The following is a 22,688-nucleotide window of genomic DNA, read 5'->3' on the forward strand; positions in this document are numbered from 1 at the left end:
GATGTAATGCTTAGCATATGAATTTTAGCACTTTTAAGGCTGATTTAAAACATGTATGTTGCGTTGTTTGCTGTTGGATGAACTGATTGTTAAAAGTACTAAACTGAAAGAAGATCATATCGTTGTGTTTCGGTGATTAAACAAAATGTTCTCATTGGTGGTGGTTAAGGAGATTCCCCCATTCATATGTAAAGCGCTTTGAGTACTGAGAAAAGCGCTATATAAATATAACGAATTATTATCATTACATATTACAATAATCTTGTATTTGAAACAATGATTATGTGGAAACATGTGCAACTTACTGAAAGCATTACATCAGGTTTTGAAAGAATGACTAGCTGTGTTACAAGTGTGACCAGTTTGGATTTTTGTACTAAGAGTTTTGAAAATGTACACCTTACTTGTGAAAATAGTACCAAAGGGAATAAAAAAAAAAAATACATATTACACAGTTTCACATTAGGCAATACACTTACATTACTTAAATAATCTATAATTTCTAAAATATCCATCCTATGTGTTATCAAGTGAAGGATCAATGAAGACATCCTCTACAATCATTTGATCAAATTACAGTAGTTTTTATTTTTCAGATATAATTGTAACATAGCTATACTTTCTATAATGTAACTGAATGAGAACATAACATTTAGTGCACACATTACATTACATTACATTACATTACAGTCATTTGGATCAAGTCTGTCTTGAGCATTTGGCCGTAGATTTTCGTCCACCTCTTTGACCTCTCTGTGGGTGCCCATGCCCACCTCTCTGACAGATCCCTTGTTCACAAGCTCTTCTTATTCCTTGCTGTCTGTCCAGCTTCATGTTGAAATAAATTGCCAGTGTTTCACCCCCACTTTTACAGTAAACTGTATCTACTGTAATGACCAACTTTGGTTACCACTATGTAAAATCAATTAGCAATAAAGAGTATTTTATCATGTGTGGTGACACATAATTTATATGTTCTTACAAACACACACATTTTATATCTGTAGTTCTCAAAATCCATATACTGTATATTGCTAAAATAAAAAATATGTTTACCAAATGGTTAACCATTAAGATCAGTTGGATTTAGTGCTGGTCAAATGTATTTACGCAGATGAGTTGAGAAGCATATCAAAAGTATTGTGAGCATTGCATTGTGAAAGACAATTACTTCATATGAAAGGTATGACACAATGATTAAGTGTGGTGAAAAAGGGAATGTGTAATTTTGTGTGTTGTACTAAGTCAATTGAACATGTGATTACATATTTGCTTTGAGTTTTGTACTAACAGTTGTGATGTTTTACCATACTTGTGAAAATAGAACCAAAGCGAATAAAAACACTGTATAAGCTTGTTTCCTCATATAGGGACCTCAACATGGCTCCACAAGGTCACAAAATACTGGTATTCTTATCTTTGTGGGGACATTTGGTCCCCACAACCTGATAATTACCAGGTACACACAGACACACACACACGCACACACACACACACACACACACACACACACACACAGACACACACACACACACACACACACAGTTTAGATCATGCAATGTAAGCATGACCATGCACTTCATGAAAATAGCAAGCTACAATGATTCATTTTTGTCCTAGTAAATGGGCTTGGCTTTGGTGTTGTGTAAAAACTTGCCATTCAAGTACCAGATAAATGAGGTCAGATTGAAACAGTGTGAGAGGTTGTGAGGTGCTTTGTCATAGCTGACTACAGAATTCATATCAGCTCAAAGTCCACCTTTCTCTATAGGGCAACTTGGGCAAGAGTTTTGATAGATAATAGTATAATCAATACCGTCTAATATTTAAAAAAAATGCGGGTTTATTGTGCAGACTGTGGAGAACATAACACAATGTAAAAATATATGTACTGTCTTTATTTTGATATATAAACTTGAGTCTACTTGCATGATGACTAAAGGTTACATTTAGTACAAGTTCAGATTTTGATTCATAACACCAAACCTTATGAAAATGTACCATGTTTTTGTAGTGAACATTATTTTTTGGCATATTAATTACCATTGGCAAAATCATGGTTTTACTACAGTAACCATGGTTTATCCAGGTTTTTTAAGCAAAACTTTGTTTAAACCATGGTTTAATTATAGTAGCTTTTTGAGTTTTAAAGGGACACTCCACTAATTTTGTAAATGGCTCATTTTCCAGCTCCTCTAGTGTTAAACATCTGATTTTTACTGTTTTGGAATCCATTTGCATAGATTTGCATAATCCATTGAATTAGACCATTAGCATCACGCTCAAAAATGACCAAAGAGTTTCAATATTTTTCCTATTTAAAACTTGACTCTTCTGTAGTTACATTGTGTACTAAGACAGATAGAAATTGAAAAGTTGTGATTTTCTAGGCCGATATGGCTAGGAACTATACTCTTATTCTGGAGTAATAATCAAAGACTTTGCTGACGTACCACGGCTGAAGCAGGTGCAATGATATTACGCAGCGCCCGAAAATAGTCCCATTGGTAACTTTGAATAGCAGGGGACTATTTTCGGGCTACAAAGTTTGCAAAAGAGCACTTACTGTAAATTTGTTGTACAAACTTGGAATTGATAAATAGATGTGAACACTGCGACAGAGATCAATGCCGTCCATTATTCTGTACACATGTCACAGATATTTAGGTTAAATGCACACAAATCATTGTACGTCGAATTATATTTTAATTAGCATTAACTTATTAAGCTGTAAGTGAAAACATCACTACTTTAATATCATTAATATATTTGTCTTAATAAAATATCGATTTTTGTCTCACTACCTCACTCTATGAACTGCAAAAAATTGGTATGTGTCGTGATTTGTAATCAAATAAAAAGCTTTTATTAGTTTCATTCTTCTGTAAATTGTCACATTCACAAAGCCTTCCAGATTTTATACAGACATAGTTTGCCATTGTTTGTGTAATGCCGATTTCATAATGTTAGATGAAGACATAAGTACAGCCAACTGAGGTGAGGTATAGAGGAGACACACCTTTATTTAAACTTTAAAGTACTTCTTTTCAGCTCTGGCTTACTTCTTATTTTGAAATATACTTATTTTATTTATAAAATCTATGTCAAATCAGTTTCTATCAGAGTTTCTAACAACCATAAACGTCTCTGTGGACTTTTTCTGCTTTGCTTATCTCTCTACTGGGGGTGTGTAATTCTTTTCAGGCTCCACCTTTTTTGTGGGTTGCATTTTAGGATAACACCATGTGCTAGGAAGGGCCAAATCCACATGATTTAAAGACGGACAACTCTTGCCACTGCTACTAGATCATATGCTTGTGATTGTTGTTAGCTAAAGAATATGATTGATAAGATGTCTGCTTTTGTTTTGCTACTGTGTCTTTTCTGCCTAGGCTCAGTGCAGGCTGGGAAGTTATTGGTCATTCCAGCAGATGGCAGCCACTGGACGGGGATGAAGTCTTTGGTCGAGGAGCTTGGGCGCAGAGGGAACCAGGTGGTTGTTGTCATCCCAGAAGCAAGTCTTAGCATGGGACCAACAGATCATACCACTACTCTGACATATCCAGTACCCTACACCAAAGCCAATCTGGAGGAGAATGTAAATACAGGTGTTACAAAACTTTTGAGTGCAGACGTGTCTACAGATCTTGCCAGGTATAGATCTTTTATTAACACTATGGATATGCTTAAAGTTATGACAGCAAGAAACCTTGAGAGTGCCTTGTTTAATAAGGATTTGATGAAAAAACTTAAAGACTTCAACTTTGACGCCATCCTCACAGACCCTTTTGAGCCTGTTGGAGTTATTCTTAGCGAGTATCTCTCCATTCCAGCCATTTACACGCAGATAAGTCATCCATGTGGCGCTGACACTCTTGCCAGTAAATGTCCACTTCCAGCCTCTTACGTTCCACAACCTATAACTCATTTTTCTGACCACATGAGTTTTTGGCAAAGAAGTGTGAACCTGGGAAGGACCCTGGTGCAACCCATGGCTTGTGGACGTATGTATACTCATGCAGATGAGATTGCCTCACGCTTACTTCAAAGAAAAACATCAATTGTAGAGATCATGAGCCGTGCTGCTCTCTGGTTCATGCGATTCGACTTTGCCTTTGAATTTCCACGCCCCTTGATGCCAAACATGATCACTGTTGGAGGACTGGATAGCAAGAAAGCCAAACCTCTGCCACAAGTAAGTCTTTCAAACAGCTCTTAACTATCCTAAGATATGAAGACAACCAGCTAATACACTTGCTTGACAGCAAACTTACAAATATTGTGTCTGGACATCAGGCTGTCACATGCTGTTTTGTGAGCACTGAAATAATTATTAGACCTGAAGATGATGATTAACTTTGTGGTTCAGGTCTGTTTGCTTAAGAGGTAGTTTAAAGGTGCATGCATGTAGCATTATTCAGCCAATGGGACATACTTAGCAAGTGTAAAAATGTCAATACAGGTAGTGGCAGCAATTTGCACCAAATGTATTCGTTTTAATTAAGGCTACTTAAAATATATATTTTTAAGTTTTTCTTTAAATAAAACGAACACATAAACACTGTGAAATGAACATTTGCTGAACTTAAATATTATTATCTACATTTATCTGAAACTTTCAGAAGCAGAATTCTTTGCATTCATTTTGTGCATGCAGCTTTATTCAATTGATGTATTGTTTATTTAGTAGTCCCTGAATAAACAACAGAATTATGTGATAAAAGCAATTGAAATGTTTCGTTGCAAAACGAGATAAATCCGTTTTTAACATTTTTGTCAAAACATGTTTATTATTATGTTATCATGTTATTATTTTGTTTTATGGTGCTACTTAGCTGTATTTTTTAAGTAATGAAGGTTTAAATCAAAACAAACCAACTGCAGTTGAATTGATATGAATTGGAATGCGCAACTAAAAACGAGATTTCTGAACAATTCTCGTTTTGCAACGAAACTCTTCAATTGCAGATGTTTTACAAAATACATAATGTAACAAAATGTGCAACACCTTCCGTACGTAATATACATTTATTAACTTACGATATTGCTCCAAAGATTTCGAGATAGTGTGGGTTAAGGGAACTGCACTTTCCCAGTTTTAAGTTGGGACAATCTTGTGCACTTCCTGTTGCGTAGCACATGCTGTCCAGTTGCCAAGACCGCAAGTGTGGGCATTTGGACGCAGCCTTGAAGCAGTGCATGCCGCTTAGAGATGTTCTCAGATGAGACCGTGCCAATGCCATATCATTGTGACGTATGCCATCAAGGTATTGCGATAGCGCTTTGATTCTTTTGATACACAGTACTTTCCCATGACGAAAACTTTTTGAGGTTTAGCAGAAGTATGTGAATTAGGACACAGCAGGACATAGTGAACAACAAGTCGATTCTGGGAGTCAAATCCTAATCGAGGAGTTGCAAGTGAACAGTATAGCAGCACATTTGTAGCACATTTCACACTTGTGCATAAACTATGCTTACAGAAATAGTTCACCCAAAAATGAAAATTCTGCAATCATTTACTCACTCTTATGTACAAACCTGTTTAAATTTCTTTGTTCTGATGAACACAAAGGAAGATATTTGAAGAGGTGTTTATAATCAAACCAATCAGAGGCCCCACTGACTTCCATAGCAGGCAAACAGAATACTATGGAAGTCAATGGGGCCTCTGATCGTTTAGTTTTAAACATTCCTCAAATTATCTTCCTTTGTGCTCATCAGAACAAACATGTTTGTACATGAGAGTGAGTAAATGATGACAGAATTTTCTTTTTTTGAGGTGAACTATCCCTTGATGCACACAATATGGTCATTGTTGAATGTATGGAAACCAAGAAATCAAACCTTTTGCCTTTTTTAAAAGCCATTTAACCCTTTGTTCGTAACTGAAGAGTTTGTGTAAAAGAATTTTCCACACAACTTCTCTAAGTCATTCTTAAATAAGCACATACTTTAAAATATAGAGCAGGGGTCTCTAATCTGCAATACTGCCCTGCAGATTTTAGCTCCAACCCCAAACAAACACAGCCGAAGCAGCTATTCAAGGTGTTCAGGGTTGCTTGATAATTACAGATGGGTGTGTTGGAGCAGGGTTGGAACTGAAGTCTGCAGGACGGTAGATCACCAGGAACAGGGTAGGAGACACCTAAATAGAGAGTGTAATGTCTGATCTATTGAAGTCTAATGAGCCTTTACAAGACAAGCTAAACAGAAAATAGCAAAAAATCATTGGTGCTTTAATTAAACAGGTTTATAAGTTACTCTACAAACATGCCATTCATTCTCTTGAACCACGAAAACAGTATTTACTGTTCTAGCTTATGTATTTCTTGGAGTTGGCGGTAAGATAAAGTTCAGCCTCACCTCTGGTAAAGACTGACCTCTCCCTCAGTTTGACACCTTACTGATATAAGTCAGAAATGCAATATTCATGCTTACAAATCAGTAAAAACTGTTAGAGAATAAAGAATACATGCTGTTTGTCAAATAATAATATTGAAATACAGGTATAGTGTACACAGTTTGGAACCTTCAATGCAAGCATGACCATGTGCCTCTTAAAAAGGATTTTAAGCAAGCTAAAGTGTATGGGATTGGCTGAAGTACTGATATGTAAAAAAAACTTGCTGCGCAAGTCCCCGAATTGAAAGAGTGTGTGAAAGGTTTTTGGGTGCTTTGTCATAGTTGACAAGAGAATTCATATCAGCTCAAAGTTAATCTTTTTCTAAAGGGGAAACTTCATAAACTAAACATAAAGGGGCTGTTTCCAGAACAGGGATTAGACTAGTCCTTGACTAAAATAAAGAGGTGTCCAAACTGAAAACAACTTGCTTAAAAGTCGCAAAATACATCAGTGCCATTTGTTTTTCAAAATGCACAAAAGTAATGTTTTTAGTAAGGCATGTTTGTTTAAAACTAGTTATATTTCTTAATTAAACTAAGGCCTAGTCCTGGCTCAAGGTAATTCCTGTCTGGGAAACCACCCCAAAAAGTTAACGAATAGTCTATTGTTCAGACTGAAGAAGATAACACAGTAATGAAGGTAATAATGTGTCCTGTATGATATTACTCATAAATATAACTTTGGGGCAAATTCCAGACAGACTTTAAAGGACAAGATCGGTATTTTAAGCCCTGTTTTCAGATTGTTTATGATGAAATAGAATGGTTTTGACTGAAATTTCAACATATGCAGCTGCCCCGAGAATTTTCGGGTGTTTGTGTTTCACCTCCCACCTTTACAATGTCTTTCTTTGTTCAGTCGAGAAGAAATAATGTTTTTTGAGGAAAACATTGCAGGATTTTTCTCATTTTAATGGACTTTAATCTCAACACTTAACAGTTCACAACACAGCCTATCGCGCCTGAGCCCAAGTGAACCACGCTCCGGCCCACCTCTGCAACCCGGCCGCGGCGCGATTAAGCAATCCACGCCCGGGCGGGGAACAGAGCGATCACACTAGTCAAACAAACCAGGCTTTGGGGGTCAAAAGCGCCCGAGCGCAGTTTGGTTTGGATAGTGTGAGTGCGCCCTTATCTAGCGAAACGATTGTCATTTTTGATAAGAAAAATAAAATTATCCACTTTTAAACCACAATTTCTCATCTAGATCCGGTCGTGATGCGTGATGATACGTCATGACATCAAGAGGTCACAGAAGACGAACGTGAAACTCCGCCCCAGTGTTTACAAGTCTTCAGAAAGAGGACCGCTCCTATGTTGTTGTATGTCAACTGATACTTATTAATGTATTTGTGTCAGTTTATTGTTTACAATTTTCCGCCAATTTGCATTTTATATATGTAAACACGTGACCTCCCTACGTCACTACGCATTTACGATAGGTTGTGCTGGACCGGATCTAGACGAAAAGTTAAATTTTTCTTGTCAAAAATGACAATCGTTTGGCTAGATAAGACCCTTATGCCTCTTTTGGGATTGTTTATAGTGCTTTGAAACTCCGTTGAAAAAAACTGTTAAGTGTTGAGTTAAGTATTAAATGTTGGGCTCTTTTAAAGTCCATTAAAATGAGAAAAATCCTGCAATGTTTTCCTCAAAAAACATAATTTCTTCTCGACTGAACAAAGAAAGACATCAACATTTTGGATGACATGGTGGTGAGTAAATTATCTGGATTTTTCTTTTAAGAAAATGGAATATTCCTTTAATACTTTGTGCTTGAAATGGCTGAAGTTATTGCAAAAAAAGAGGCATCACAGAGAATGTGTGATACAATGCAGCGGATTGTTTTAACATATAACAGTTAATTTGGGGGGACATATTATTCAAAAATATTGTTTGCCAAGTCATGTTATTTTTTAATTGATGAAGTAAATAAAATAAAAGTCACTAGAAGTTGTAACATAAAACCAGGTGTTTCAAAACTTCTTGTAAACCTTCACTTTTCATAGTTCAGTGGCTTTGTTATCTGTGATGTCTGTGGTGCTGAAGTCAAGCGCATCACACGTTAAGTCATCAGCTCTGCTTAATTGCGACTCTGCATTAATTTGCGCTCCTCTTAGTAGATAGCGTTGGTCATTATGGAATTCAGCTGTTGCGCCAGTGTTATTTAATTTGCGCTTTTTAAGTAAATAACCTGCAGATATTACTACTCCAATTGGCGCATTTTTGAAATCGCGCTTGCATGCTAATTTGCCCCGTTTAGTAAATTTGGCCCTAAAAGACAATGCAATGCGGCCCTGCCAATTTGCATAACACAAGATGAGGAAGATCAGGCCCTACCTTTCTGAGCATGCTGCACAATTCTTGGTCCATGCCCTTATAATCTCTAGGCTGGACTAGTGTAATGCTCTCCTTGGTGGTATTCTTGCATGGGGAGTCAAACCACTCCAACTGGTTCAGAACGAGCAGCTCGGATCATCGTCCATAAGCCCAAAAGAGCCTTTCTTTATCTCTCTCCACTGGCTACTAATTGAAGCCTGTATCAGGTTTAAGTCATTACTGCTTGCTTACAGAACTGTCACTGGTTCCGCACTGGCATACATTCGCCATCCTACATCCCATCCAGAACCTTGTGTTCAGTGAATGAGCGGAGCCTTGTTATACCATACCTTCACAAAAGTGCACTAAATCACTTTCCCGCTCTTTCTTGGTAACCTCTGGTTCTACACGGTAAAAAGAAAGTTGGATCTACTTAAAAATTATTTTAATTGGTAACACGTAAAAATAACGTTTTGTCAATTAAAAATTTCTCACTTTAAAAGAAAAATGTAATGTGAAAGACTTTAAAAAAATTACTTCAGTTGGTAACACCTTATGGGACAGTTACCCGGCCTTAACTATTATTATGACATTTAAGTCGTTTTTACAAACAAACCTTACAAAAAAAATCTATATTGGTGGCCATCTTGAGACAAAACAATAGCACTGATATATGTAAAGATATGTCAGGGCAAGATGTTTTTAAATTAAGGCAGCTCTAACATGCATTTTAGTCTGACTAGAATAAGTCCTGTCCGGGAAACTGTTTAAATTTCTCAAGTTGGAAAAATTTTTACTTTAACAATTGATTTTTTGTGGTAATCCAACTTCGATTATTTTCAAATCACATTAATCTGGAAAATACTACTCGAGTTTAGAGGTTTAAGAGAGGTTTTCAAAGAAGGTCTGTCAGGAATCTATAAGATAAATCTCAAGGCATAAAAACTTGCTTTTATGAAATAATTCAAAGTGTTTTTTATCATGGACTTATCGGCAGCCTACCAAACCACACCATTTTTACTATTTTGTTGCTACCTTTTACCTCACTTTTTTACTGAAAGACACTTTTTAATACTGATGCATGTCTTCATATTTTTATGTAAACCAATACATTTCAGACTTAAGAACCACAGACTACTCTCTAGACTTTTCTTGATGGATAGTGCTTTCCTATTTCCTCTGGGGGCGTGGCTTGCTACTGAAGGGTGGAATGTTGTTCTTTTCAGGCCCACCTTCTTTGTTTAAAGTTGCAACCTCCATTCAAGAGAAAACACAATGCTAAAAAAGTGCACAGTCAGAGTGCTTAAAATTTTTAAGACAGCCAACTCTTCCTGTTGCTACTGGTCCACACAGTTGTGTGGTTGTGAAGATGTCTGCTCTTGTATTGCTGCTGTGTCTTTTCTCTCTGGGATCAGTGAAGGCTGGGAAGTTATTGGTTAGTCCAGCAGATGGCAGCCACTGGACGGGAATGAAGTCTTTGGTCGAGGAGCTTGGGCGCAGAGGGAATCAGGTGGTTGTTGTCATTCCAGAAGCAAGTCTTAGCATGGGTCCATCAGATCATACAACTACTCTGACATATCCAGTACCCTACACTAAAGCCCAGCTGGTGGAGAATGTAAATACAGGCATTAATCTGCAAATAAGTGCAGATGTGTCTAAAGATCTTGCCAAGTTTAGAGTTTTTTTCAACAGTGTGGATAGGCTTAGCATTCTCACATCAAGGAACCTTGAGAGTGCCTTGTTTAATAAGGATTTGATGAAGAAACTTGAAGACTTCAACTTTGACGCCATCCTCACAGACCCTTTTGATTCTACTGGAGTTATTCTTGGCGAGTATCTCTCAATTCCAGCCATTTACATCCAAACAGGTCATCCATGTGGCATTGACGCTCTTGCCAGTAAATGCCCACATCCAGCCTCTTATGTTCCACAACCTTTTACTCGTTTCTCTGACCGCATGAGCTTTTGGCAAAGAAGTGTGAACCTGGTAAGGACCCTGGTGCAACCTATGGCTTGTGGACGTATGTATGCTCATGCAGATGAGATTGCCTCACGCTTACTTCAGAGAAAAACATCAATGGTTGAGATCATGAGCCGTGCTGCTCTCTGGTTTATGCAAGGTGACTTTGCCGTAGAATTTCCACGACCCTTGATGCCTAACACGATCATTGTTGGAGGATTGGATAGCAAGAAAGCAAAACCTCTGCCACAAGTAAGTCTTTTAAAAGGCTGTAATTTTGCTACCATTCTCAGATGTAAATGCAATCAGCAATTTCACTAGCGTGACAACAAAGTTACATATTTTGTTTGAGTGGACATCATGCATGTCTTGTGGACACATGGCACAGGAATGCACTTAGACCATTAGTTAGAAACTGATTATAGTGTGTTTTAATCACGGGTGTACAGTACTTTTTTCGGAGGGCCATTGTCCTATGAGTTTCGCCCCTTATCCAACCCATCTGTCTGTTTTTATCCCCATCAGTAATCCTGAAGGCCCTGATGAACTGGTTTGGGTGTGTTTATTTGGGGTGGGGGTTTAAACTCTGGTGACCCTGATTTAAATAAACACTTTTGATAAAACAGCTGACAATAGCAAGTTTTATTGCTAGGTTAACTATTGTTTTAAGAAGATGACGATTAAATGCATTAATAGTTAATGAACTGAGGTGCATGTTGGGGATGAAATTCCTACAGATCATACTAGTTTCAAAAACATGAACTGCAAAAATTACTTTCTTAGTATTTATTTTTCTTGTTTTCAGTAGATATATTCAAGATGTCATTTTTTTATGAGCAAAATGACCTAATAAAAAATCTAGTTTTTAGAACAAAAATATACAATTTAAGTAAATTTGTGTTTAAAACAAGCAAAAATATCTGCCTATGGGGTGAGGAAAAGTTTCTTGAGTTTAATGTTTAAGAAAAAGTCAACTTATTTCAAGATTTTTTTTCTCACCCCATTAAATTGTATATTTTTGGTGTAAAAAATTAGATTTTTTTAGGTCATTTTACTGATCAAGAAAATACATTTTGATTTAAGAATTTTTATATATTTTTACTGAAATACTAGACAAAATACTAAGAAAAACTTTTGCAGTGTAGGGTACTGTAGCAGCAAAGGGCATGCTCACCTTTGTTAAAGGAACATGCCCAGAATTTAGCTTATTCACCGTATCCCCCAGAATTAGATAAGTCCATACATACTTTTCTCATCTCTGTGCGTGCTGTAACTCTGTCTGACGCAGCCCCCGCTAGCTTAGCTTAGCACAAAGACTGGAAGTGAATGGCTCCAGGCTAGCAAACTGCTCCCAATAAGTGACAAAATACACATTTTGTCACTTTTTCCTATTTATGTGTTGTGATTTGTATAGTCACAGCGTGTACACTCCGCCCAAGTAGCAGTGCTTCGTCTTCTGAGAATATAGTTCTCAGTATGTAGACTGTTAAAAGATCGCTGTGTCTCATATGACCTTGTTATTTGTAGACAGTGTGACTATACAAATCACAACACAAAAATAGGAAAATGTTCGCGATATTTTGTCACTTATTGGGAGCAGTTTGCTAGCTGGAGCTATTCACTTCCAGTCTTTGTGCTAAGCTGAGCTAGCGAAGACTGCGTCAGACAGGGGCTGTTTCTCAATTCCAAGAACGCAAAGAACGGACTTGCGTCCTCGTGGAGATCGGTCTTGCCAGGCGACCTTGGAAGAACGAACTCGGAAGTTTTGCCGCAATGACTTCTGGGGCGTTAAGCGATTTCAGCAAGTCTGCACTCGATGCATCCTCGATATCAAGAACACATCCGGGTATTTTCATGCGTCCTCTGTCCTTGCGTTCTTGAGAATTGGAATGAAATTCGACCGTTAATGATGACGTAGAGCGAGGACACGAGGACGCAAGATTGCTGAAGAACGCATATTGAGAAACAGCCAGAGTTACAGCACGCACAGAGATGAGAAAGGTATGTATGGACTTATCTAATTCTGGGGGATGCAGTGAATTAGCTAAATTCCCAGCATCTGGGTGTTCCTTTAAAGGTGCAAAATAATGCATTGAAATAATATGTTTAATTGATATCTACATAGAAGGTTAGTAGCTTTGTGTGTAAGTAAACAGCTCTCATCCCTACTGAAAAATCCAGCTAAGACCAGCATAAGCTGGTGAGCTGGTTTTAGCTGGTCCCCAGCTTGGTTTTAGCTGGTTTTGCTGGTGTAGGAAGCTGGTTTTGCTGGTGTAGCAAGCTGGTCTAGCTGTGTTTTGGTCACATTTTAAGCTGGACTTAGCTGGCCATGCTGGAATACCAGCTGGCCCACCAGCATGACCAGCTTTGTCAGGCTGGAAGGACCAGCGTAAACCACCTTAAACCAGCTAAAACCAGCTACCAGCTTATGCTGGTTTAAGATGGATTTTTCAGTAGGGATGTCGAACATGTATCTGATGAAGATGCAGAATTTAAAGAATTATTAATTGTTCAGAGATTGGAAATGTAAGTTTCTGAGTGGCAAGTTTGTGTTTTTTTCAGTATGGACCTGCAAAACGTAACTGTAACATCAATAGTAGAAACTTCAGCCTAAACGCTAGCATATAGCATTAACTAGCAAACAGCGCTAACTCAACAGTCACAATTTTTTATTTAGCATTGTACCAAAATTGTACTTAATTTAATATAGAATAAAATTTTGGGGCGTACATCACGCCTGTTATGTTGAGAATGGCCTGTTTTCCAGCTGTCTTTTGCATGTGCAAGGCTTACATAAAAAGGAGGAAACAATAGTGTTTGAGTTCTGTACATGAAATGTTATTACCATGTACAGAACTCTTATTATTCATCTCTGCAAATACATGTTTACATGCTACGACAGCTTTAAGGGTTAATATGTGATCCTGGGTACATCTTTTGACATTTTTTTCTAACAGTGTACAGAGGATATCTTTATTTGTGCAAATGTCAAAACTACTCTCAGAGATTAAAGTTCAAGGGTGCTTACAGTATGAACCATATCTATAATGCAACTTTATCTATTTTTCACGAATGCCATTACAAAGCATTTACATTTTTTCCATGTGAAAATGTTAATGTTTTGCAGTACACAATTATGCAGTTTAAAAAGTTCTGCCTCATTGGTTGCTTCACCACCTTATATAGATAAAGTCCCACCCAGCTGTACCACCTCGACTGAATATAAGCCAGAGTCGTGTAGAGATATGGACAACATTAAAGGCGGAGTCCATGATGTTTGAAAGCCAATGTTGATATTTGAAATCACCTAAACAAACACGCCCCTACCCCAATAGAATCTGGACCTTCTGTTGATAGACCCGCCCCACACATACGCAACCCGGCATTTGATTTGATTTGATTGGCTATTAGTGTGTTTTGGTAGTCGGCCCGTCTTCTTTTCCAAACCGTTTTTCAAACATCGTGGACTCCGCCTTTAAGATACATGACCTGGTTGTTTAGTATCGGTCTTGATCTTCTCCAGCCGGACCTGTGAGAAATTTCTTTACACCACTGATAGAATGACTATCGTACGGTTGCTCGTGAATCTTTTACTCTTTGGTTCATCTGAAGCTGGGAAGCTGTTGGTTATTCCTTCTGATGGCAGCCATTGGCTTGGGATGAAGCCTATTGTGGAAGAACTGGGGAGGAGAGGGAATGAGGTGGTGGTGGTCATCCCAGATGCAAGTCTGAGTATGGGTCCATCAGATCACACCACCACTATTTCTTATCCAGTGCCTTACACTAAAGCTGAATTACATGAGCAGTTAGAAGGCAATTTAACCCAAATAATGAGCAATGATCTTTCTTCGCACCTGTCCAAGTTCCTGTTGTTCTTCAACCAAATAAGATTTTTTCAAAAGTTCCTTGTAAAAAATGCAGAGAGCCTGCTGCTTGATGAAGACTTGATGAAGAAACTGCAAGACTACAACTTTGACGCTATTCTCACAGACCCGTTTGAACCTGTCGGAGTTATTGTTGGTGAATATCTCTCAATTCCAGCTATTTATGTGCAAATAAACCTTCCTTGTGGCATTGACACTCTTGCCAGCCAATGCCCAAGTCCACCCTCCTATGTTCCCCAGCGTAACACCCACTTTTCAGACCATATGAATTTTGGGCAGAGGTGTGTGAACCTGGTAAGAAGTCTCCTGCAGCACACGGCCTGTAAAGTTTTGCATGCTAATGCGGATGAGATTGCCACACGTTTACTTCACCGAAAAGCATCAGTGATGGAGATTATGGGCCGTGCTGCTCTCTGGTTAATGCGATTCGACTTTGCGTTTGAATTTCCACGGCCAGTGATGCCCAACATGATCATGATTGGGGGATGGCAGCCAAGAAACCGAAACCTTTATCACAAGTAAGGTCTTTTAAAAAAATCCATGCTGTAGTTCAACTTATTGGTGCTGTTTGACATAAACATCTGATTTGTATTGATTACTGTCTGTCAATATCATGGACTGTGAAAATATTGCAGTGAGGCCACAATTTACAATAACATGAGAATTCTGTAGAGTTACAGTATCTTTCTATGTGATGGGTCCCACTAGCACCTTCGAAACAGCTTTGTTTTTATCACCAATATCCCCACTAAATTCTGTTTATTAAATTGGGTTTATGGTAAAAAAACACATTATTTTCACATACTGTACATTTTTGTTACTCCACATATCCCTGTCTTCCTCAAACGCTCTGATTTGTTACAAAGCTCATCGATCTGAAAAGCGCAACATGATCTCACAAAGTTCCGTGGTATAGTCACAGAATATTTTGCTCATTTTTACAATGACACGTAAAAATTAGCAAAATATTGACAATGGTAGAAAATAGGACAAAACAGTTGAGTAACCAATCTGTGACAATGACACAGAAAAGAAAGTCTGTGGTACGGCAACGGAAACATTCGGAGATCCGTCATAATGCCACGGAAAAATTAGCAAAATATTCTGTGACTATACCACAGAGATAGGTTGGAAAAGCACTGTGTCCTTGATTGGCCAGCTTACCAGTATGTAGTGATTGGCCTGAATACCTCTGATGTCAGCCGGAAATGTGACGCTCCTTACCATGTTTTAAAGATTAGCAATGCAATGCTAACAGAAGTTAATATCGTCTTTACTACCTTTTCAATACGAGCTGAAACTGATCCAGAAAATGCAGATTAAACTATTATCTGATTCATGATGTAAAATCATGAATCAGATAATAGTTGCTCTTTAATATAAAACATGCTAAACATTGTTTAATAGTTGGCAGGACGTTGATTCGATGGAGCTGTATAGGTTTAATAATATAAGAGTTTATCTCTGGGCAGTAAGGCAAAGTGCAGATTCACCTAAGGTGAAGTTGACATCTGCCACAATAAGATAAGTAAGATGCCATTAATTATTTTCTATCCCAGCACCCTTTTAATATATCAGCTGATTTTTTTTGGATGGAGCCATTTAATGAATGCATGTATTTGCCAATCTTAAGATCATTAATGATTATAAAGAAAATTTATATAAATATGATTATATAAAACGTCTCGGTTACATATATAACCCTCGTTCCCTGAAGCAGGGGAACGGAGAAAAAGGGGAACAGAGATGTCATATTGTGACCGACGAATTGGGAACGCGTCTCGCAGGACCAATCGACTTCGAGAAACTTTTAAAAACCCAACGAATTTGGCATGCAGATAATTGCATCGAACACTGTAAAATCTAGTGAACGTATTAGGTGTCGCCCAGCCAGCAGCTCTACAAATGTCTGTCAGCGAGGAACCACAAGCCAGAGTCCAAGACAATGCCACGCTTCTGGTCGAATGGGCTCTTAACCCAAAGGGGCAAGGAATACCCTGTCTCTCGTAAGCCAGGGCAATTGTGTCTACAACCCAATGAGACATTATCTACTGTGTGACAGCTTTCCCTTTCTGCTGACCACCATAACAGACAAAGAGTTGTTCTGAGGTCCGAAAGCTTTGAGTTCAATTCACAAACACACAAAGTGCATGTACAGGACATAACAAAGCCAGAGCTGGGTGGGTCTGCCTCCTCCAACGGCAGCCCTTGCAAGTTCCCCACCTGATCTTTGAAAGAAGTGGTGGTAACTTTAGGCATGTAGCCAGGCCGGAAGCTCAGTGTAACACTGGATTCAGCAGGCCCGAACTGAAGGCACGAATCGTTGACTGAAAATGCATGAAGGTCACCTATCCTTTTAACAGAAGCCAATGCAAGGAGCATTAAAGTTTAAAAGTTTTTAAAGGAGCATTAAAGTCTGCAGAGGCTCAAAGGGAGCGTCTTGCAGGGCTTTCAGCACCATGGACAGGTCCCAAGGACGAAAAGAGGGAGGGCGCGAAGGATTCAGCCTTCGTGCACCTCTTAAAAATGACCAGATCATGCTGACCCACTATTCTACCGTCTATTGGTGTGTGGTGTGCGGATATCGTCGCGATATCTACCTTGAGAGTAGACGGTGAAGGTCTCTTCTCCAAGCGATGCTAGATATATAAAAGCACAACTCTGGAGTGAAGTCACCACTCGCCAGGCTGTGGTGCTTGTGAAAGCGTGTCTGCCGCTGTGTTGAGCGACCCTGGAATGTGAATGGCACGAAGAAACCTAAGTTTTTCTGACTCCAAAGGAGGAGATGGCGGGCTAGCCAATGCACCACTCCCCCCTGGAGGAGCAACAAAGCCATGGCATGTAGGGCAAAGGCCGCTTCCCCACAAGCCCTTTATGCCGACTCCGTCAGAGCTGATGAGTGCCTACAGGCTTGTGGGGGAAAGGTTTTGATAGTCCTTCCAGTAGGAAACACAAGCAGGACACAGCTGCATCACTACTGAATGCCCCACTGTCGGAATACTAGCGTACCCTTTAGCAACCCCACCATTGAGGGAGGTGAGGCGTGATGGCTGATGCGGCCGGTTCCAGGGGGGAAAACTAGGTTTTCCATGACCAAGTCAGCTTATCATGAATCTCGGGAAAGAATGGTACAGGTGGAGAGGGCTGCGATGTCCTGGCAGCCTCAAAGTACCAATCGTCTAGGCAGGATGGTACGAGAGGAGCTCTCAACTCGACCAACTCTGCAGCCCGATCGAGCATGGCTGACATCTCAGGGTCGAGCTCAGGAACCTCAACCCTACCCAAAGGAGGGAGCAGATCCGGGTCAATGTCCGAGAGTGACGGCCCCCCCTCCGATGTTACGGCAGATACCAAATCCTCAGGAGGCCCAACAGAGGTAGAGAGTGACATAGAACACACACCCTCTGTCTTCATCGGAACCTCAACTGGTTGCGGATCGGGTTTCTGAGGGCTGCTGGACGGACCAGCTGACCGATTCAGCACCGTAATGCAGAGGTCGTCTTTCTGAAGCTTCACAGCCGCATTCTTAGGGGGGATCGGCAATGGTGTGTGGCGATCCCGGAGAAACGCCACCCGACCCCGCAGACCTGCAATAGTCATGCTCTCGCAAGCGGAGCATGTGCCTCCCATGAAAGCCGCCTCAGCTTGCTGTAAGCCAAGACACGAGAGACAGCGATCATGTCCATCACGAGGACCCATGTATTTACAGCATCCAGAAGTCGAACACGGACGAAAAGACATCTTTAAAAAGACCCTTAAAGCCCGTGAGCAGAGAATGGCGAAATCACGTAGATCAAAGAAGTGTAAACACTCGCGAGCCCCCTCTGTGGTGCATTCGCCCAACCAACTGACATGCAGAGATCTATTCAATAGAAGAGAAAAGAAGAGCTTTTCGTGAGCAGGTTACTGGCAGCTTTCGAAGCGAAAAAAGCTGATTTGATAACTGCACCTGCCTCTCATTAAATACTCGTGCGGCGGGGCGCTGCCGGTAGATGCAATTATCTCCATGCAGAGTTCATTGGCGTTTTAGAAGTTTCTTGAAGTATATTGGTCTCGCGAGATGCGTTTCCAATTCGTCGGTCACGAAGTGACCTTGTAGTGACTGACTGAAAGGGAACTGCACTGACATCTGCATTTAAATCTCATTTTTCATATCTGTTTTAAATTTCATGTTTCTATTTAAAAAAACAGCTGGTTTATGAAGAAATATAAAGACTTAAAACCGTGTATGTTTTACACATTGGTTAAAGTCTTAAGTTTAATCAGTGGAGTGTTCACATTTTTTATACACTGTGATAATTCACTGTGAAAAGTTTCACCATAATTAGTGCCTGGATAAACTATGACTATGTCAATTACTCTGCGGTGTATTATAAGTGAGATATGATATTTATGCCAACATAATTTTTTTGTGAATATTGCTTGTTTACCAGACATTTCAAAACGACTAGTGTTGCAATGTGTCAGTTAAGTGGAGACGCTCTGTTAAATATTTACAGAATTCTTTAAAGTTCAAATACCTTGTGTGAGAATTACATGTTGTTTTACTGCGTTTTTATTTTTTATTTTATTTCTATGGAGGCAAGTGAAAAAAATTCTATTTGCCACTTTTTGAATAACAAATTGATGGTTATGATAAGGCTTTTGATTACAGAGCAAAATTTAGCAGGCAAATTTTAGAGAAAAAAATTGGTAAATTGAATATATGAAAATAAAAATAGTGTTATTCGTATTTTATTAACTGATATGTGACCTGCATCTGAGATCATCCATATGCAATACACTTTCATCAGTAGTGGCTGGAAATGATGTCAGGAGGGCATATTTGCATAATACTTGCTTTTAATTTATTTGCTTAAATCGTTCAATATAAGATACTGTATGTGATACAAAATGGAGAAACCTAACTGTTTATGTGACTAGTTGCCAAAAAATGCTAACCATAGTGCACATTGGGAAATATGGTGTTTAGAGGATTGAGCATCCATGACAAAAAATGTTATTGCTAATTATTAGTATTTTCCTATCTTGTTTTTGATTTTAGCAGTCATTCTTCAGGGCCTTCACCTAATAAGATTTGCATGTCTGTGTACTGTACATCCTAAACAGGTTGAGTTATTTTGAACTCAGCACTGGGTCAAAAAAGGACAAGCCTAGCCGTTGGGTTAAATTAACCCAGAAAATGTTTATAATTTACCCAACAAAGGTTTAAAACAACTCAGTAATTTTGGGTTGAAACAACCCAAGCTAAATGACAACTCAATAGACTGGCCTCGTCGCTTTTTGACCCAATGCTGGGTTAAAAACAGCCTCTTTAAATTCTTCTCAAAGATGAAACTCCAAGCACAACTACATAACATGCATACAATATTTCCATACATTTTAATAATATACTACAATTGCTACATTTGAATAATATGTTTAAATAAATGGTGAAGACCTTTGGCCACCACATAAATTATTGTACTCCTAATTGTTTCCCCCCCAAAAATGCTCTACACACTAAACAAATGGGTTCTTTGCAGAAATGCCAAGAACTATTTTTGGTTTCCCAAATAACTTTTTACTCAAAAGTTCTTAAAAGAACCATATTTGACAAAAGACCTACAAAGTCTACAAAGACAGAAAGGGTCTGTGGACGTCAGACAGTTTTTATGGAAACATACAGCCTGACTTTTGGGAACCTTTACATTTAAATAGATTTTTTAGCATATGCTTTTATCAAAAGCAACTTACAAATAAGAACGTTTAACATTTATCTAAAGAGGCAACAATAAGTGTAGTTAAGGAAGCTAAGTATACATGTTGTAGCTATAAAATCTGACCTTTCGGTGTTAGTTAAGTGAACGCAGAACAGGCTTGTTTTGTGGGTTGATTAAAAAACAGATTCTGGGTCATTTGCAGGAAAGGCTAAATAGTAGGCCATTGCAATAGTCCAGTCTTAATATGACAATAGCTTGGACTAGAAGTTGCATAGCATGCTCAGACAGAAAAGGTCTGATTTAACTGTTTTGTACCTGCCTGACAGAGTGGTTTTTGTGATATGGTAAATTTTAGCTGGTCATCGAACAACACCCTCAGGTTCCTCACGGACTTAGTAGTTGAAGAACCAAGTTGAATGGTGAAGTGGTGTTCTTTTAATGGGTTGGCAGGGATTTGAGTTGAAGCTGATGTTTCTTCATCCAAGAAGAGATGTCTATAAAGAAAGCAGAGATACGAACAATCCATACCTGTACAATATAGAGAGTTTATCAAAAAATTTTAACTTAAAAGTTTTAACCTTACAAAATGTAACATTCGTTTATTTAGTGGACACACTCTGTTATCTATTAACAAAATGCTGATAAGTTTGAGTGTGCTAAAGCGCAAGTTGAACCTGTGCGGTAATAGTGTGTGGGCATCATACTTATTCATATTCAGCTGTTGACTTCTTTCCCACCACTGATAGAATGACTATCGTACGGTTGCTCGTGAGTCTTTTACTCTTTGGTTCATCTGAAGCTGGGAAGCTGTTGGTTATTCCTTCTGATGGCAGTCACTGGCTTGGGATGAAGCCTATTGTGGAAGAACTGGGCAGGAGAGGGAATGAGGTCGTGGTGGTCATCCCAGATGCAAGTCTGACTATGGGTCCATCAGATCACACCACAACTCTTTCTTATCCAGTGCCTTACACCAAAGATGAGCTAGAAAGGGATTTTGCAGGCATAGTAGACACTTTTCTAAGTATTGATATGTCTACAGACCTGGCCAGGTTTCAGACATTTTTCTTCACAATGGATATTCTACAAACATTTACAGTAAGGAGCGCAGAGAGCCTGCTTTTCAACAAAGACTTAATGAAGAAACTGAAAGGCTACAACTTTGATGCTATTCTCACTGATCCATTTGAGCCTGTTGGAGTTATTGTTGGTGAATACCTCTCCATTCCAGCTATTTACATGCAAATAAATCATCCATGTGGGGTCGACACTCTTGACAGCCAATGCCCAAGTCCACCCTCCTATGTTCCTCAACTTTTTACTCAATTTACCAACCACATGAGTTTTTGGCAAAGAAGTGTGAACCTGGTAAGGACTCTGCTGCAACCCATGGCTTGTGGATATTTATTTACTCATGCAGATGAGATTGCCTCACGTGTGCTTAAGAGAAAAACCTCTGTGGTGGAGATCATGAGCCGTGCTGCTCTCTGGTTTATGCGTTTTGACTTTGCCTTTGAATTTCCACGACCAGTGATGCCCAACATGATCATGATTGGAGGGATGGCAGCCAAGAAATTAAAACCTTTGTCACAAGTAAGCCCTCATGGTAAATTTTACACATAGTTCCACTGCAGAATTATTAGTGATGTAACTCTGCCTTTGCCATAAAACAAATTTTCCACAGTCATTGACAGTAAAAATAGTAAGCAAATGGCAGAGAGACCACAATAGCCAACAAGTTAAGAATTCTGTCCTGTCTTGTTTTCAGTAGAAATATTTAACACAGTCTCACCCCATGTCGTCAATATTTGACGACACTTGACCATTGGTCAATATGTGACGCGGAGGGTATACCTTTCGCGTCATTTTTTGACGAACTGGGGACTTCAATACTATTACGTCCGTTGCATTCTCTTCTCCTATTTTCTTACCAATTTTGCGTCGGTTTAGGGTTAGATTACGCAAAATTAAACAGTGTACGCGAAATTAAACAGTGTACGCGAAATTAAACAGTTGTCACCTGGCGTTGGGGTTAGAGTTAGGTTTGGGTAGGGATGTCATTATGTAAATCTAACCCTAAACCGACGCGAAAATGGTAAGAAAATAGGAGAAGAGAATGCAACGGACGTAATAGTATTGAAGTCCCCAGTTCGTCAAAAAATGATGCGAAAGGTATACCCTCCGCGTCACATATTGACGAATGGTCAAGTGTCGTCAAATATTGACGACATGGGGTGAGACTGGGTTGAAATATTTCAAAAATCTTAAAGCTCCAGTGTGTACTTTTTTTAGTTAATTCTTAGCAAAAACCCATGTTTTCTTCCAAAAGTATGTGCTCATTCATGTGTAATTACTTCCACCCCACTAATCAAAGTATTCTCGTGAGTGTAGAATCTGCTATTTAAAATACATACCGCCGTA

The 22,688-nt window shown here is 39.0% G+C and overlaps 2 protein-coding genes and 1 pseudogene across 3 annotated transcripts in view; all 3 read left to right on the forward strand.

The window, feature by feature from the left end:
- The first annotated feature begins 3,257 nt into the window (after window positions 1–3,257).
- Window positions 3,258–22,688, forward strand: part of LOC129451590 (UDP-glucuronosyltransferase) — a 40,112-nt gene continuing 20,681 nt past the window's right edge. Inside the window, exon 1 of one of the 2 annotated variants that reach the window (XM_055214868.2) lies at window positions 3,258–4,195. In XM_055214868.2, coding sequence (XP_055070843.2) covers window positions 3,341–4,195 — 855 coding nt within the window. In that variant the 5' untranslated portion in view covers window positions 3,258–3,340. Of the gene's footprint in view, window positions 4,196–10,078; window positions 10,937–22,688 lie in introns of those variants that run through there. The other variant, XM_055214871.2, reaches the window with a different exon arrangement.
- LOC129451591 (UDP-glucuronosyltransferase 1A1-like) lies at window positions 14,219–15,137 on the forward strand. The gene has a single exon (XM_073855073.1). It carries the CDS (start codon window positions 14,245–14,247, stop codon window positions 15,088–15,090), a length of 846 nt encoding a protein of 281 aa, XP_073711174.1. The 5' UTR covers window positions 14,219–14,244; the 3' UTR covers window positions 15,091–15,137.
- LOC129452482 (UDP-glucuronosyltransferase 1A6 pseudogene) lies at window positions 20,950–21,905 on the forward strand (annotated as a pseudogene).

Source organism: Misgurnus anguillicaudatus, chromosome 17, assembly GCF_027580225.2.
Source record: "Misgurnus anguillicaudatus chromosome 17, ASM2758022v2, whole genome shotgun sequence".
NCBI classification, from domain to species: Eukaryota; Metazoa; Chordata; class Actinopteri; order Cypriniformes; family Cobitidae; genus Misgurnus; species Misgurnus anguillicaudatus.